The sequence below is a fragment of the Nycticebus coucang genome, chromosome 21, assembly GCF_027406575.1.
Source record: "Nycticebus coucang isolate mNycCou1 chromosome 21, mNycCou1.pri, whole genome shotgun sequence".
Lineage (NCBI taxonomy): Eukaryota > Metazoa > Chordata > Mammalia > Primates > Lorisidae > Nycticebus > Nycticebus coucang.
In genome coordinates this window covers 51,192,836-51,211,152 of record NC_069800.1, presented here as the reverse complement: position 1 = coordinate 51,211,152, position 18,317 = coordinate 51,192,836, and the positions used below count along the sequence as shown (strand labels likewise).

Here is an 18,317-nt window from a genome sequence, read left to right as displayed (position 1 = left end):
GCAGCCAGAGAAGGGGCAGAGCTGGGAGTCAAGTCAGAAGAGCTGTCTCCAAAGACTTGACTTTGCATATGAAGTGTCATAAATAGGGTCGAGCAGATAGATGATCAAGAAAGTCAAGTATCCAGAATTCTAGAAAGATCTAGAGGGCCTAATTTTGATTCCTGATAAGCTATGCTTGAATAGCACCTGGTGTAGAAAATGGGGCCTGATGTTTGAAATACACCATGGAGTGCTCGCTTCAGCAGCACATGTACTATCATTGGAACGACACAGAGAAGATTAGCATGGCCCCTGCACAGGATGACACGCAAATTCGTGAAGTGTTCCATATTTTTGTGCAGCCTTAAAGAAAGATGGAGACTTTACCTCTTTCATGTTTACATGAATGGAGCTGGAACATATTCTTCTTAGTAAAGTATCTCAAGAATGGAAGAAAAAGTATCCAATGTACTCAGCCCTACTATGAAACTAATTTATGGCTTTCATATGAAAGCTATAACCTAAGAATATGGGGAAGGGGGAGAGGGAGTGGAGGGGAGGGGGGAGGTGGGCGGAGGGAGGGTGATTGGTGGGATTACACCTGCGGTGCATCTTACAAGGGTACATGTGAAACTTAGTAAATGTAGAATATAAATGTCTTAACACAATAACTAAGAAAATGCCGGGGCGGCACCGTGGCTCAAGGAGTAGGGCGCTGGCCCCATATGCTGGAGGTGGCGGGTTCAAACCCAGCCCCAGCCAAAAACTGCAAATAAATAAATAAATAAAACACACAAACAAAGAAAATGCCAGGAAGGCTATGTTAACCAGTGTGATGAAAATGTGTCAGACGGTCTAGAAAACCAGTGTATGGTGCCCCATGATCACATTAATGTACACAGCTATGATTTAATAAAAAATAAATAAAAATAAAAAAAAGGAAATACACCATGGATATTCACTAGTTCAGGGTGTCTAGAGCAATCCCTTTTGTTAAAACTGGATTTTATCTGGTGAGTTTATGAAGAGCGGGAGCTGCCTGCAGGGTGGCTCAGGCCTGGGTGTCCCTATGGGATCCTGGTTGGCCTCACGGGTAAGAGCACAGCTTCAGCACTGGGCTCAAGTTAGAATTCTGAATCTGCCACTCACCAGTCTTAGTTAAGAAAAAAGGCACTGGGGTGGTTTCCTGCTTCCATTACTTGCTTGCCGTGTGGTTTTGGACAAAATATTTAACCTCTCTGAACCCTATAGTCCTCAATTGTAAAAAAGGTAGGGATGACACTCGGGAGGCTGAGGCAAGAGAATCGCATAAGCCCAAGAGTTAGAGGTTGCTGTGAGCCGTGTGACGCCACGGCACTCTACCCAAGGGCAGTACAGTGAGACTCTGTCTCTACAAAAAAAAAAAAAGGTAGGGATGACAACTGAACCTGGCCCACAGGTGAGGACGAAACAAGATAGGGTAAGCAAAGAGTTGATGCCGTGTATGTGACGCACGTCATCATGGCAAATGTTATCATGATTGATGCTGATGTTAATCCTCTGGAAGATCCTTCAGACATTCATGGGTGTCTTCTCTCTCTCTCTCTTCTCCCCCTTCCGTCCTTTCCTCCCAGGTAGAACTGCACGTCCACCTCGATGGAGCCATCAGACCTGAAACCATCTTATACTATGGCAGGTAAGTCCTTAGAGAAGAGCCCTCTCTCCCTGGGATTTGGGCAGGGTCCGCTAGGCTCCTGGAGAACTCAGGGTCATTGCTTCTCCCTGTGGACGAGGGATCTCTATGGGATCAAGCCAGCACCCAGTCAGAAGAGGTGGTGTGTGGGGACGTGGAGGCTACCACCCAACTCCTCCACCTCTGGGTTTCTGACTCTGTCCTCCTGCTGCCAGGCTGTCCAGGCCAAGGTGCCCAGGGCCAAATCAGTCACCTTCCTTTGACTGGGCCAAGAGCCATGGTAGATGATGTATCCACATGGGAACATGTCTACTGAGCTGGTGCTGGGCTGAGCTGGGGTGGGCTACACCTGCCCTTTAATCTCTCCACACGTGGGAAAGGACTGCTGAGGAGGAAGTGGGCTCAGAAGTGAAGAGAGTTGCCCAATCAGTTAATAGTAGAATCAAGAGTTGAACCTGTGGCTGTCTGACCCCCACTTTACTGCAACATCATGGTAATGAGTTGCTAGGTGTCGTGGAAGAGCGACTCCCCCTCTCTAGCCCCAAATCTTTTTTTTTTTTTTTTTTTTGAGACGGGGTCTCACTTTGTAGCCCTTAGTAGAGTGCTGTGGAGTCACAGCTCACAGCAACCTCAAACGCTTGGGCTCAAGTGATTCTCTTGCCTCAGCCTCCCAAGTAGCTGGGATTACAGGCACCCGCCACAACACCCGGCTATTTTTACAGATGGGGGTCTTGATCTGTCTCAGGCTGGTCTCGAACCTGTGAGCTCAGGCAATCCACCTGCCTCGGGCTCCCAGACTGGTAGGATTACTGTGCCCAGTTCCAGAGGAACTTCATTTTTTCATTTAGCAGGCCCTGGCTGGGTTCGTACCTGCCACCCCCAGTGCACAGTGCTGGTGTTCTAACCATTCAGCTACAGGTGACCTGGCCCCAAATCTTTGAATTGTTTGTTTGTGAAACAGAGTCTCACTCTGTCACCCTGGGTAGAGTGCTGTAGCATCATAGCTCACTGCAACCTCAAACTCTTGGGCTTGAGCAATCCTCTTGCCTCAGCCTCCCAAGTAGCTGGGTCTACAAGCACCTGCCACAATGCCCACCTAGTTTTTCTGTTTTTAGTAGAGATGGGATTTCGCTCTTCCTCAGGCTGGTCTCAAACTCCTGAGCTCAAGCAATCCACCCGCCTCGGCCTCCCAGAAGTGGTAGGATTACAGACATGAACCAAATAATCCAAATGAGAAAACATTTCCTGCCTCAACTCTTGTAGGACAAAAGACCCCTCAGCTGCCCCCAGTGGAGGAGGTTCTTCCCCTCCTCCCACACCTCAAGGGCTGGTTCTGTATTGGTTCTAGCATTTAAGAGCAGGGACTTTGGCGGGCCAGCGGTCTGCATTCATAGCTGGACACTGAGAAGTTCTGGCATAAGACTGGGGTAAGAGTCCTCAAGAAAGGAGAGGCGGCCAGTGCAGGTACAAGGAAAGACTTAAACAGAAGGGAAAAGGAATTGCAGTCTGACCAGCCGTGGGCTCAGCTCCCACCCTGTTGCCCAAGGCCTTTATTAGCCTTATCAGTATAGTTGGAACAGCCGGGAGTACTGCCTGGGGCTCTTCTGTAGTGCTGGACAGGATTATGGGTGTATCTTTAGGGTCACAATTTTGGGTAGGGTTATTTCCAGGAACTCTGGCCTTGAGGGACTCCAGGAATCTGGGGAGTGGATTGCTGGCTTCTGACTCAGTTTTCTAAAATGACTGCACTCCTGTCAGGGTTTTGAGAATTCCCATAGACACTTTATTTTCTCTCTGGGACCACTCTGGAGAGTGAGGGTAAGAGCAGGGCCTTCCTCCACAGCTGACCTGGGAGAGAGGGGCCCTCCCCTGTCCCACCCTGCCCAACAGACAGTTTGTTCGACACCCCTTTTGGTAGGAGTGCAAGGATTCAGCCTCTCAGAATCCCCTCAGTTATCCCATCCTGCTCTTGGGGAGAGAACTAGTGAGCCTTGGGCATTTGCCCCCTGCTCCTGGGAACATATCTTCCGACACCCTGAGAGAGTTCTAATAAGTTTTCTCCATCTTGTCATTCTCCCAGTGACCTTTATCTGCCCTAGGAAATGCCATTGATTTAATTTCCCTTTAGCTGTGTAATATAAACATATCAGCATCTCCTGAGATAGGGACTCTCACAGCCCCCACTTTACAGATGAGAGAGCTGTACCATGACAGGTGAAGAAACTTGCCCAATTGGCTCGGCGCCTGTGGCTCAAGCGGCTGAAGTGCCACTCACCTGAGCTGACAGGTTCGAATCCAGCCCTGGCCTGCCAAACAACGATGGCTGCAACCAAAAAATAGCCGGGCATTGTGGCGGGCACCTGTAATCCCAGCTACTTGGGAAGCGGAGGTAGGAGAATCGCTTGAGCCCAGGAGTTGGAGGTTGCTGTGAGCTGTGATGCCACGGCACTCTACCCAGGGTGACAGCTTGAGGCTCTGTCTCAAAAAAAAAGAAAAGAAAAAGAAACTTGCCCAGTAAGCACAGGGCAGTGGTCTGCCCTGTGTCCACACCCCTGACCTTAAACCTGCAAGGTAGAGGTGGAGGCGAAGTAATGCACAAAAAATGCTTAGCTCAGGTCCTAGCCTACATTAAGTGCTTCATAGATGTCATTGAATGATAATATTATTATTAATTAGAAATTTATGGTGCTGGCTATGTGGAATGAAGCCTCTTAGCTTATCTCTGGCTGGCCTTTCCCATGCTGAGCCACCAACTATTGCCACAGACCCCTGATGAGGTCGCTCAGGCGGGGCACCAAGATGAGATCTAATCGAAGTGCTCATTAAGGGGTCATCGGGCACTCACCAGTGGGGCCAAGGAGGCCAGAGTGTCCAGGGTGGGGTGGAGAGAAAAGGAAAGGAGCTGCCAGCATGGTTTGCTGGGCTGGTGTTATGTTCCTTATGTCACCTCCAGGCCCCGGGGAGGGAGCACATTGGCGCCAGATGGAGTCTAACCTGGAGCCAGCAGCCTAGGGACCTGGGAGTAGGTTACACTCAGACACAGGTGCCCATAAACATGAGGAGAGCCAGCTGGGTCAGGAGGGCAGAAGGAGGGGAACCCCTGGCCTGTGTTACTCCCAGGCCTAATCCAGTGTCCCCTGTTCTGTCTCTGTGACTTGGGCCTACCAGAGTTGACTGTTGTCACCTGTGTTTTCTTCCTTCGGCTCGTGTGATTCCCCCCTTTCCAGGGGCTTCTCCTCCCTCGTTCTCAGTCTCTTCCAAGGCCCTCTCAGCTTTTTCTCCAAAGCAGACTGTGAGTCTGGCCACTTTCTCCCTTTCACCACTCCAGTCTAAGGCATTACCAACTCCCATGTGTGCTGTGGCTCCTGACTGGTCTGTGGTGTCGACCCCCGCCCTGCAGTGCTGTAGTCAGCAGTGTCTTCCAACACAGTCACACCAGCTCACTCCCCTGCCAGAAATCCTCCAACACCCCTATCTCACCCAGGGTCAAAGCCAAAGTCCACACATGGCCCTAACATCCTGCAAAGCCCAAATCACCTCTCTGTCCTCTCTGACCTTGCTTAGTCCGCCACACTGTATATTTCTCAAACATGCCAGACTAGGAAACACAGAGAGGCTGGGTAATTTGCCCAAGGTTACACAGCCTTTAAGTAACAGAGCTAGGATTCAGACCCGGGCTCTCAGACCTTGGAGTCAATTGTCTTTCCCATAACTAGAAATAGTCTCATTCGTTCCTCGTTGTAACCCTGGAAAAAAAAAAATCTGTGTTTTACTGACAAAGGCATGGAAGTCCTCACAGAGGACAACTCCTGCCCAGAATAATGTCACAAATAAAGGAGGGACTCTGACCTCCAAAGCGTGAGCTCACCCTCCCTCCCTGTGCTCCCCGAGGGTGGGCCCCTGCTGGCTGTGTTGCCCACCAAGCCAGGGGAAGACTGGACTAAGAGGAGAGCCTGGCTGTGAGGGAACTAGGCTTCTGCCAGTGGCCAGGGGTGGCGGGAAGAGCAGGGCCCTAGGGACAACTTCCTAGTTGTCTGAGCAACTTCTGGAGGCTGTGTCCTGTGTGAGGGGTGCTGGAGAGTGTGTCTCTGTCTCCTGTTGGTCGTCACTCCCTGGCTTCTGCTCTGGTTTCTCTGCTGTTTGTTCCCCAGGCAGCAGCCAGAGGAGGTTTTAAAAAATGTAAATCATGGGCGGCGCCTGTGGCTCAAAGGAGTAGGGCGCCAGCCCCATATGCCAGAGGTGGCAGGTTCAAACCCAGCTCCGGCCAAAAACTACAAAAAAAAAAAGAAAAAATGTAAATCACTTCATGCCACACTCCTGCTTAAAATCCTCCCAAGACTTCTCAGAAACTCAGGATAAATAAAGTCCCAGCCCATCCCTGGTGCAGCCTGGCTCCCCTTCCCCTCTGGCTCACCACTGGCCACTCACCCCTGCTCCCTGCATCCCCACAGCTACCCCTGCTCCTCCCTTCCTGGAATCCCTCCTTCTCCATCCTCCAACTCTTCTTAATTTAAATGTCACCTCCTCAGAGAGGCTGTCTCTGGCTGTTCCATCTCAAGTATGTGCTAAAAAATTTTTTCTTGGTGACTGTTGAGGAGGGAGGCTGGAGGAGAGGAAGCCAAGAGGAGAAATAGAAAGCAAATAGAAAGCAAAATAACAAGTTCTTTTGGACTGGCAGTTTGGTAGGCAAGGGAGATGGGGAGTTGGGGAGAGGCCCCTGCCTCTGGTTTGGGCAGCTGGGTGGATGGGGGACCCAGGTGCAAATGCAGAACCCTGGGCAGAGAGAGCTCTGGGGGGAGGGGAGGTGTTCCGATGCATGGGTGCATCTTGGTCACTGCTGTCTGTCCAGTGCCTGGCATGTCATAGCCCCTCAAATGGCAATGTGTAGACCTTGGGATCCTGGGTGAAAACTGTGAAAAGAGATGAGTTCATCTGGGCAGGTGTGTAGAAGGCAGAGTCAGAGAGGGAAGGGCCCGAGGGCAGAGCCCGGCAGGAAGTGTTGTGGGGTCCTGGGAGCTGCAGGAGGACCATTGGGAAAGTCACACCGAGCTAGTCCAGGGACCCAAGGCAAATGTGGCCCCTGGGTTGGGCAATATGGGAGCTGGAGGCTTAATGTCACCTCCTTGCCTTCCATCCACTAATTCCCAGAATGATACCCAAATAGAATATGTCACAACCAGGGGCCATGGTTACTGGGCACAGCTTTGTGAGGGTGGCTTTTGGGGAGGGCACTGGGGGCTTCCACAGGGACTGAGCATCTGTCCTCTGGGTGCCAGCACTGTGCCAGGGCACCGTTTCCCAAGTGTTGTGCAGGGCTGCTGGTAAAGGCCGTGATGGGCTGATCAGCAGGTGGGGGACACCAGGGTGGCTCCTTGGTGGTCCCTACTGGGCATTCACAGGGACTGAGCCTACCAGATGAAGAAGAGGAAAGATCTAGGGGCTTAAGGAATACATATTTGTAGTGAAAGATATTTTAATATTTTAATAGCAGTAGCCCATAAGAACTTAAGTGGTATATAAGTCAAACTAATATTTCTTTGGGAATTTCCTCCTTTCTGTTTTCTTTGGTTTTTTTGCAGTTTTTGGTCAGGGCTGGGTTTGAACCCACCACCTCCAGCATATGGGGCCGGCGCCCTACTCCTTTGAGCCACAGGCGCCGCCCTCCTTTCTGTTTTCTGTTCTTGCGCTGTGGATAATTGGATGCTTGGACTCCCTAATTTAATCTTCTTATTTTCTTAGCTGTGTGCTCCTCGTTTTCCATCTTGTCCTTTTGTTCTACTTTCTGGAGGATTTCTTCACTTTGAGTTTCTTCTCCGATTATTACATCCTGATTGTTGCTGCCATATTCTCTTTTAAATTCCCGAGAACTCGTTCTTACTGTCTGAACATCTCCTTTTTACAAAGAGACTTCCTTGCTTCAAGGACGTGATGTCTCCTCATCTCCTTGAGGATATTCCTTTAGGTTAGGTTTTTGTTTTGTTCTGAGTTTTCTTCTGTTCGCTGCTTTGTTTCCCACGAGTGTCTTTTGTCTATTCTCTTGCTTGATGCCTCATGTTACAAGCATTTTACATTTCTATTTATTTATTTATTTTTTTTATTATTATTATTTATTTTTTTGGCCATGGCTGGGTTTGAACCCACCACCTCCGGTATATGGGGCTAGGGCCCTACTCCTCTGAGCCACAGGTGCCGCCCTATTTATTTTTTATTTTTAATTTAATTTATTTTTTTTGCGACAAGGTCTTGCTCTTGTCACTCAAGCTAGAGTGCAGAGGTATCATCCATAGCTCACAGCAACCTCAAAGTCCTGGGCTCAAGTGATCCTCCCACCTCAGCCTCCAAAGCAGCTGGGACTATAGGTGTGCGTCACAACACTTGGCTAATTTTTCTAATTTTTTAGAATTGAACTAAAATTTAAATTTTTAGTAATGATGGAGCCTCACTGTGTTGGCCAGGCTGGTCTCAAGCTCTTGGCCTCATATGATCCTCTTGCCTCAGCCTCTCAAATCGCCAGGATTTCGGGTGTGAATCAGCACACCTTCCCAAGAAACATTTCTTTTCTTTTTTTTTTTGAGACAGAGTCTCAAGCTGTCACCCTGGGTAGAGTGCTATGGTGTCACAGCTCACAGCAACCTCAAACTCTTGGGCTTAAGAGATTCTCTTGCCTCAGCCTCCCAAGTAGCTGGGACTACAGGTGCCCACCACAACGCCTGGCTATTTTTCTTTTTTATTGTAGTTGTCATGGTTGTTTGGCAGGCCTGGGCTGGATTCGAACCTGCCAGCTCCAGTGTATGTGGCTGGCACCCTAGCCACTTGAGCTATAGGCACCAAGCCAACCAAGAAGCATTTCTTTTTTTCTTTTTTTTTTTTTTTTTGAGACAGAGTCTCACTTTATGGCCCTCAGTGGAGTGCCGTGGCCTCACACAGCTCACAGCAACCTCCAACTCCTGGGCTTAAGTGATTCTCCTGCCTCAGCCTCCCGAGTAGCTGGGACTGCAGGCGCCCGCCACAACGCCCGGCTATTTTTTGGTTGCAGTTTGGCCAGGGCCGGGTTTGAAGCTGTCACCCTCGGTATATGGGGCCGGCGCCTTACCGACTGAGCCATAGGCGCCGCCCTTCTTTTTTTTTTTTTTTTTGAGACAGAGCCTCAAGCTGTTGCCCTAGGCAGAGTGCCGTGGCATCACAGTTCACAGCAACCTCCAACTCCTGGGCTTAAGCGATTCTCCTGTCTCCGCCTCCCAAGTAGCTGGGACTACAGGCGCCCGCCACAACGCCCAGCTATTTTTTGGTTGCAGCCATCATTGTTTGTCTGGCCTGGGCTGGATTTGAACCCGCCAGCTCAGGTGTGTGTGGCTGGCGCCTTAGCCACTTGAGCCACAGACGCCGAGCCCAAGAAGCATTTCTTGATGTCTGGTGTTCCTTGGTTGTCTCTTCTACCTTAAAAGTGGGGAAATCCCAGGGTGACCTGTAAACAGAGTCAAGGTGTGAGGAGGAACAGGCAGGAGCCTATGCAGAAGGGAGGACCCCACACACACACCCGGAGCTTGCACCTGGCTTCCCACCGCTGGGAAGGAGGCAGAGAGGCTAAGCAGGAGAAGGAGCCTGCAAGCCAGAAGGGCCATTTCAGTGAGGCCTGGCTGTTTTGCTGTGGTCTGGCCCTGCTCTGGGGGAGAGGGTGGTGGAGGAGAAAGCTGTGAGCTGAATGACAGGCTCATGGGGCCCCACCCATGTGTCCCCCTGCACATAGGGCCTGGCAAGCCTCTCTGATGTGCTGGCCAGATAGAAGGTGGAAAAGGAACCAACTGGCGCCTGTCCTACCCTGCCCTGGAATTGTGATGCTGTAGTTACTGCCTCTGATAACCCCTGACCAGATATAGGACCAGAGCTGGCTCTGTCTGCTCCTTGGGTCTGAGGAGGAAGTTGTGGGCTTGCCCTGGCAATTTCCTGGTTTCCAGGCATCAGCCCACCAGGGATGTGGATGGTGTGTGTGTGCGTGTATGCGTACACACATGTGCATTCCCACAAACAACTTCCACCTGTTTGTCCCCCTTGAGGTTTGCTGACTTGTGGCTCAGGGGCAGAGGTGTAGGAAGGATGCTGGGCCTGGCTCCCTATGCCCTGGGCCTCAGTTTTCCCATCTGTCTAATGAGAGGAGTTGGATGGAAGGAAGCCCATGTTTCTTGCTGTGGTCCTCTGAGGAGGCTGGGGCTCCTGAGTCTGTTCCACCCTGTTAGGCCTGCTTGGATCCTGTCTTAGGTTGGACTGCCACGCTCATTGTTTTGTTTCTAGAAAGAGAGGGATTGCCCTTCCAGCTAACACGGCAGAGGAGCTGCAGAACATCATCGGCATGGACAAGCCCCTCACCCTCCCGGCGTTCCTGGCCAAGTTTGATTACTACATGCCCGTTATCGCGTGAGTTGCCCCAGTCCTTGGGTCGTGGGCCAGTGTTGGTCCTTGTCCTCAGCCTGCAGTGGCAGGGAGATGCTCTGAAGCCACACTGTGGCTCTTCTCAGCATTGTGTACACTAGAGTGAGGACCTTTAGTCCTCAGCCCTCCTTTCTGAAGTGTGGGTGTGATGGCCTGAAATTGCTTCCACTTCTACAGAGAATTGACAGATACAGATAGTAGTATCCGATGCTTCCATGCAATGACTGTGACCTTGGGCAAAGTTACCTTCTCCGGGTTTCCATTTGCCCTCCTAGACTACAGGGTTTGGCTCGGCGCCCGTAGCTCAGTGGTCACAGTGCCAGCCACATACACTGAGGCTGGTGGGTTCAAACCTGGCCTGGGCCAGCTAAACAATAATGACAACCACAGCAAAAAATAGCTGGCTGTTGTGGCGGGCGCCTGTAGTCCCAGCCACTTGGGAAGCTAAGGCAAGAGAATTGCTTGAGCCCAAGAGTTTGAGGTTGCTGTGAGCTGTGACACCACGGCACTCTACCGAGGGCGACATAGTGAAACTCTGTCTCGGGCGGCGCCTGTGGCTCAGTGAGTAGGGCGCCGGCCCCATATGCCAAGGGTGGCGGGTTCAGACCCAGCCCCGGCCAAACCGCAACAGAAAAATAGCCGGGCGTTGTGGTGCGCACCTGTAGTCCCAGCTGCTCGGGAGGCTGAGGCAAGAGAATCACGTAAGCCCAAGAGTTAGAGGTTGCTGTGAGCCGTGTGACGCCACGGCACTCTACCCGAGGGCGGTACAGTGAGACTCTGTCTCTACAAAAAAAAGAAACTCTGTCTCAAAAAAAAAAAAAATAGACTACAGCATTTGTGATCTACCTACATCATAGGACTGCGGGTTTAGAACAGACTTAGCAGTGTTCTCAGCAAGCTCTCTCTTGCTTTGAAGATAATTGCCATCTTTAGTGACTTTTATACTATCTTTCATTGCTTCCATTTGTTGTTGTTGTTGTTGAGACAGAGTCCCACCCTATGCCCCTGAGCAGAGTGCAGTGGCATCGTAGCTCACTGCAACCTCAAACTCAGGCTGTGGGCATCCCACTGCCTCGGCCTCCAGAAGCCACTGGGATTACAGGCACTTGCAGCGGCATCCAGCTGGGTTTTTCCATTTTTTTCATGAGTCAGGGTCTCACTCTTGCTCAGGCGAGTCTTGAACTCCTGAGCTCAAGCAATTCTCCCTCCTCAGCCTCCCACAGTGCTGGGATTACAGGCATGAGCCACCATGCCCAGCGTTGTTTCCATTTTTCTTTTTCTTTCTTTCTTTTTTTTTTTTTTTTTTTTGAGACAGAATCTCACTTTGTCACCCATCCTGGGTAGAGTGCCATGGTGTCATAGCTCACAGCAACCTCAAACTCTTGGGCTTCTTCCTTGAGTAGCTGGGACTACAGACACATGCTACTACTATGCCTGGCTAGTTTTTATATTTTTAGTAGAGACAGGGTCTTTCTCTTGCTCAGGCTGGCCTCAAACTCCTGAGCTCAGGCAATCCACCCGCCTTGGCCTCCCAGAGTGCTAGGATTACAGGCATGAACCATAGTGCCTGGGCTGCTTCCATTTTTTAATAACAGAATATCTCCAGAATTATCCTTACTTTTTGCAGAGGTCAGCAATCCTGCAAGGTAGACACATTCTCCTTTGCAGACAAGGAAACAGAGGCCCAGGGAAGTAGTGGAGCTTGCCCGGGATCAGGAAACTGGAAAGTGCTGGAGCCCAGATTCTTGCCCTGGCGCCAGCTCAAGCTTCCTGGCACCAGGCAGGCAAGGATGGGGCCTTGGCAGTTGGTGCTATGGGAGTTCAGGAAGGGGAGAGGCAAGGGGCCAGGGCAGTTAGGGGAGGCTTCCTGGAGGAGGAAGGGTAGGCCAGACCTGGAGGGACAATGAGGGTGTGACAGTGTGTAGAGGGCGAGATGTGAGGAGTGGTCTGGAGGATGGGCTGTGTGAGGTTGGAGGCCAGTGAATAAGGCGTGGGCAGGCAGGTTGCGGGGCAGGTTTGAGGAATCCCAGGGGAGGAGGGCGTGGCCAGGGCTGCTGGCTTCCTGCTGGAAGCCTGGGGGCTCAGTTGGGAGATGCTGACACACAGATAGCCACCCTGGAGTGTCTCCCCCAAGATATCGCTATGCCAGGACACTACATAGGCAGACCTCCTGTACACGCTGGGGCACCCTGTGCGGGTACCCACTGCCCACGCTACCCCAGAGCCAGCTTCTACCTCTCCAGCCACAGACAGAGGAGTCCCAGTTCCTTGAAGGTCTGTGCTGGGCAGTCAGATGCCAGTTGCTTGGCCTTTTGGGGCCACAGCCTGCTGAGAGTCTGACCTCCCCTGACCTTGCCACTGTCCACAGATATCAAAGGAAGAGTCCTTTGGCCAGTGTGAACCAAGGCCCAGAGAAGGCATGGCTCGGAGGCAGTACAGGGCTTGTCCTCAGGTCTAGCTCCTAGTTCAGGGCTTTGTGTTGGGAGGGGAGGGGATGCTTATTCTGGGAGGGGGAATGTGGAGTGCGGGAAGGTAGAGAGAGGGTCAGGTGGGGTTAGGTTCTCTCTGAGGTTCCTTTTTTCTTGTCTGAGTCTGTGGGGAACATTGTTTGGTGCTAAAAAGGCCCAGAAGCAGAGCTGGGAGAGTTCAGAGAGAAATCTCAATGATTCTCTTAAACTGAAGCTGGTTCCCTACCCCAGACTCCCTAGTGTCTCCCTGTGTCACTCAGAGTAAAAGCTAAGGACTCCAAGCCATGATCACACATACTCGGTTCTTAATAAACCTCTTACAGTTAAAAAAAAAAAAAAAAAAAACCAAAGCTAAGGACCCTGATGCCAGGTCTCAGAGCCCTGTGTGCTCGTATGCTCAGCGCCTGATCCTCCTCTCCTTCCACTCGCCCCCTGCTCACTCCTCTCTGGCCACATCAGCCCCCGGGGTACCTTGGACAACAAGCATACGCTGGCCATAGGCCATCTATGCTGGCTATCCCTGCAGGGGGCCTGTGGCTAGCTCCCCATCCTCCTGCATAGTGAGGTGACTATGTTGTTGAAGCAGCTGGCTCCCTGCTTTATTTGTACCTATAAAACTTTCTTTTCTTTTCTTTTCTGTTCTGTTCTTTTCTTTTCCCGTCCCTTTCCTTCCCTTCCCTTCCTTCCCTCTCCTCTCTTTTCTTCTCTTTTCTCTCTTTTCTTGAGACAGAGTCTCACTCTGTCACCCCGGGTAGAGTGCCCTTGCATCACAGCTCACAGCAACCTCAGACTCGTGGGCTCAAGCGATCCTCTCACCTCAGCCTCCCAAGTAGCTGGGACTACAGGCGACTGCCACAACACCAGACTAGTTTTTCTATTTTTTTTTTTTTTTTTTGGTTTTTGGCTGGGGCTGGGTTTGAACCCATCACCTCCGGCATACGGGACCGGCGCCCTACTCCTTGAGCCACAGGCACCGCCCTAGTTTTTCTATTTTTAATAGAGACAGGGTCTCACTCTTGCTCAGGCTGGTCTCAAACTCCTGAGCTCAAGTGATCCACTGACCTCAGCCTCCCAGAGTGCTGAGATTACAGGCATGAGCCACCGCGCCCAGGTTGTAGCTGTAGCACTTTTCACCATCTGACCTACTGTATACTCTCTCTGTTATTCATTTTCTTGCCTGGCTCTCTCTTGTTCAGTGAGGGACCTTGTCTAGTGTGTTTACTGTATCACTGGTGCCTTGATGGTGCCAGGCACAGTGTAGGGTACTTGTAGAGTGAATGAAGCTGACAGCCTCATGGGGGAGAGATGGGGGAGGTGGGCTGTCTGGGTTCTGGGGAGCAGAGCGAACCTCATCCCTGGAAGACCAGCTCACTAGTGGAGGGCTGAGGCCTAGGATTTAGGCCTCCGCCCCATCCCACAGGGGAGCAGCACCCCCCTTCCTCAGCCTCGGTGCCCCCCTCCTGGTCAGGCCACTGTCTTTCCACCCTGGGCTCTGGGTGCACTTGTGACCCTTCTGTTCTCATTCTTCATGGCGGCCCTTGCAGCCAGGTTCAGTCCATTGTCATCTGATCAACACTCGCAGTGGCCCTTGTGGGTCAGTTTGTGCCTCGCTTATGGAGCCGCCACTCAGTGATAACTAAAGTACTTTGTTCTCATAATAGCCCTCTGATGTGCATGTCAGAGAGGGTGACGAGCCGGGGGTACACAGCAGATGAGTGTGGGAACAAGGATTCCAGTCCACAACAGAGTCCCAAGGCTCTCCCCACCCAAGGGTCCCTCTGGATCTGTCCATCTGTGTGCTTTTCTTTTCCCTGCAAGTCTCACATCTATCATCAACAAATATTTGGCCACTCTGTCTAGGCACTGTCCTCAGCTGAGAGGTTTGGGGCAGTGATAAGACGATTGAGGAGGAAGGGTGCGTCCTTACCTCTTGGAGACTACAAGCTGCTAAAGGAAATAGGAAATTGGCTAATAAGCCATATGATGTATAATGTCAAGTGGTGATAAGGACAACAGGAAAAATAGAATTCGGGGAAGTGTGGAGGGCCATTTTATGATAAGATGGTTGGGGAAGACCTCTCTGAGGAGATGAGGCTGGTGGGGGTGGGGCAGTGGAGGATGAGCTTAGGGGACATCAGGCTGAAGAGGGGCCACAAACGTAAAGGCCCCAGTGTGGGAACATGCCTGACAGTCCTTGGATAGATGGGAGGCCCTGGTGGCCTGGGAGAGTGAGTGAGAAGGAAGATGCCTGGGAGGCTGACACGGCTGGATCAGATAGGCCTAGTGGGCTGGGCTGCTAGGTTGGGGTTTCATCCCACGTGGTGGGAAGCCAGTGGGGCTTAGAGGGGAGGAGGAATATGCTTTGACTTGTGTTTGTAGAAGATTCTTCCAGGGCAGCGCCTGTGGCTCAGTGAGAAGGGCGCTGGCCCCATATACTAAGGGTGGTGGGTTCAAACCTAGCCCCGGCCAAACTGCAACATAAAATAGCTGGGCGTTGTGGCGAGCGCCTGTAGTCCCAGCTACTTGGGAGGCTGAGGCAAGAGAATTGCCTAAGCCCAGAAGCTGGAGGTTGCTGTGTGACGCCATAGCACTCAACTGAGGGCGATAAAGTGAGAAGACTCTTCCAACCGCTGGGCTGGCACAGTTTCAGGGACAACCTTGGGGACAGGGAGGACAGTTAGAGATGACGTGGTGTGAGCCAGGGTGGAGGGGAAAGCCGTGGCGTGTAGTTTGGAAGTAGAGTTGACAGGACCTTATCCAGCAGATGCTCGGAGCTGGGGGGTGAGGACTGAGGGATTGGGGATTAAAGTGGATTTGATCTGACAAGGGTTGGGGCAGCCTTGTTTGCTCCTGGAGCTCCCGAGGGGCCTGGGGAAGGTTGTCACCAACCCTTTTCTTCCCTTTCCAGGGGCTGCCGGGAGGCCATCAAAAGGATCGCCTATGAGTTTGTAGAATCCAAGGCCAAGGAAGGCGTAGTGTATGTGGAGGTGCGCTACAGCCCGCACCTGCTGGCCAACTCCAAGGTGGAGCCCATCCCCTGGAATCAGGCTGAGTGAGTGAGGGTCCGGGCAGGGGCTGTGCTGAAGTATGACTGGGTGGCCCCACCCTGAGACCAGAGAAGCCAACTGTTGGAAGTCCCTGGTCCAAGAAGGACCTTGGTCCTGCACCCCCGATAAGGTCCATGACCTCAGAAAATGAGTTTAACTCTATGAGAGACACAGTTCCCATCTCTCACCTTGCTTGGGGTTGTTTTTACCTTGGGCAAAAATGTGTAGCTGTCTTGTACCCCATAGTTCTGGGTATGTTAACCTGCTTTGCCAGTGACTTCTAATGGTCCTGCTCTAAACTCATAACTCAGGTGAGACTGAGCTGTGATTCTGATGCCTTGAGCTTAGCCTGTGGTCCATGTGGGGGTGGGGAGGGCAGTCTGACATTACCACACACCTCCCCTGGGATCCAGAGTGCCCTGACTGCTCCAAAGGTGTGCTGGGCCTTGGGTTATCTGTCAGTCCTCCCCAAAGACTCCGCCGTGGGCTTCCCTTTGCCTCAGGCCCATCCCTCCTCCTTTCCCCATACAGAGGGGACCTCACCCCAGATGAGGTGGTGGCCCTAGTGGGCCAGGGCCTGAAGGAGGGGGAGCGAGACTTCGGGGTCAAGGTCCGGACTATCCTGTGCTGCATGCGCCACCAACCCAGTGAGTAAGACAGCTGCCCTGACCTGGGCTGCCCACCGACCCTGGCTCCCACCTCCCAGCCTGGCCGTGGGGCTGTACCTTGTCTCCCCCATGACCCCACATGATGGTCCCTTGAGTCCATCAATAGGAACTTGGTACTTCTTTTTTTTTTTTGAGATAGAGTCTCACTATGTCACCCTTGGTAGAGTGCTGTGGCATCATAACTCACAGCAACCTCAAACTCGTGGGCTTAAGAAATTCTCTTGTCTCAGTGTCCCAAGTAGCTGGGACTACAGGTGCCCACCACAACACCCGGCTATTGTTTGGTTGTAGTTTTCATTATTGTTTAGCTGGCCATGGCCAGGTTCGAACCTGCCAGCCTCAGTACATGTGGCTGGCACTGTAACCACTTTGCTTTGGGCGCCGAGCCAAACTTGGTACTTCTTAAGCCTACCTCTTAGGTGGGCCCAGGACTTCTTGGCAACATACTTTCTTCCCCAGGGAGACCAGGTCTTGACAGCCATATGACCTGGCAGAGAGCTCAAAAGCCAAAGGAGCTTGAATCATTGAAAAAAAAAAAAAAAAATCTGGGCAGTGCCTGTGGCCCAGTGGGTAGGACACCAGCCCCATATATCAATGGTGGTGGGTTCGAACCCGGCCCCGGCCAAACTGTAACAAAAAAATAGCTGGCTAGGTATTGTGGTGGGCATTTGTAGTCCCAGCTATCCAGGAGGCTGAGGCAAGAGAATTGTTTATGCCTAGGAGTTAGAGGTTGCTATGAGCTATGATGCCACAGCACTCTACTGAGGGCAATAACATGAGACTGTGTCTTTAAAAAAAAAAAAAATCTATGCCAGGTTCTGATCAGCCCGCAGTCCTCCCTTGAGACCCTGTGGGCCAGGCCTTGTCCTTCTCGGGCCACAGACCCTATGACCAGGTCTGATTTTCAGAATTTCTAACGGGTCTCTCCCTTTGTCACTGATCCTGATCAAATCTCTGGGGCTTAAGCCTCATGGTGTGACATCAGGCAGGTCACACCATCTTTCTAGACCTTGGTTATGCACCTTGGAGATGGTGGTGCCTACTTCATTCCTCCACCCTAGGGATTAGTGAGAACTGAAGCCCTGGGCAATGCCAACCTGCAGAACCTACTCTGCAGAGTGACTGGCGTGCAGCAGCCTGGGACGTAGAACTATCATTGTTTAGTCCCATTGGACAGATGAGGAAATTGAGGCAGAGAGGCGAAGCCTTTTGCTCCTCAATCAAGGAGGCACAAAGTCTGTCTCATTCCAAAGGCCTGTGAACATTCTTCCTTTTTTGACTACTTCATGATAACTTTGTGGGTTAAGATGACATAAGACCCCAGCAGACGAGTGTGGACTGTACTGGGGATTCGATGTTAGAGGTGTGGCCCTCCATCTCCCCCTCTGCTAAGAGCCCACCTTAAGGGTTTCTGTGGGCACCGTGTGAGAGAGTGGCCCGTCTGTCATTTGCTGGGGTCAGGCTGTGTCCCTGGCGCTTGGCACCCACGGCCTCAGCAGAGCGTTCCCACGCCCTGTTGAGTTCCCTCTGAGAAGGAAGGGAACTGAGGTTTGCCAAAGGCCATGTGGTCAGGACGCCATAGCTGGAATTTGAAGACAAGATAGTGCCCTGTCTCGTGCTGCCCTGGGTTGGGACAGCAAGCAGGACTGGAGGGCTCTCTCCATGATCAGCTGACAGGCCCCGGGGGGTGTCTCACCCACAGACTGGTCCCCTGAGGTGGTGGAGCTGTGCAAGAAGTACCGGCGGCAGGACGTGGTGGCCGTTGACCTAGCAGGAGACGAGACCATCCCAGGAAGCAGCTTAATGCCGGGGCATGTGCAGGCCTATGAGGTGGGCCAGGGGCAAGAGGTCAGAAGTCACACCAACTGGGAGCCTGGGGCCTCCCCAGTTCCCAAGGGTGTCGTGGTTGGGCCTGAGGACTAGGAACTGGGTATGAAGTCCCCACATCCTGCTTTTGCTCGTGATTTCCCGTGACCTCTGGTGAGATTATCTCGTCTCTGGGCCTGTTTCCTCTATCGAGGTGACGGAGTTGGAGGAGACATCTCAGAGGTCCCTT

The 18,317-nt window shown here is 52.0% G+C and overlaps 1 protein-coding gene and 1 non-coding gene across 3 annotated transcripts in view; both read left to right on the top strand.

Moving 5' to 3' along the window:
• ADA (adenosine deaminase) overlaps positions 1 to 18,317 on the top strand; it is a 35,722-nt gene that overhangs the window by 12,909 nt on the left and 4,496 nt on the right. For both annotated transcript variants that reach the window (XM_053573803.1, XM_053573802.1), the window contains exons 2-6: positions 1,593 to 1,654; positions 9,941 to 10,063; positions 15,455 to 15,598; positions 16,125 to 16,240; positions 17,964 to 18,091. In XM_053573803.1, coding sequence (XP_053429778.1) covers positions 1,593 to 1,654; positions 9,941 to 10,063; positions 15,455 to 15,598; positions 16,125 to 16,240; positions 17,964 to 18,091 — 573 coding nt within the window. The remainder of the gene's footprint in view (positions 1 to 1,592; positions 1,655 to 9,940; positions 10,064 to 15,454; positions 15,599 to 16,124; positions 16,241 to 17,963; positions 18,092 to 18,317) is intronic.
• LOC128574294 (U6 spliceosomal RNA) lies at positions 230 to 335 on the top strand. The gene has a single exon (XR_008376671.1). It is a non-coding gene; the product is annotated as a U6 spliceosomal RNA (small nuclear RNA).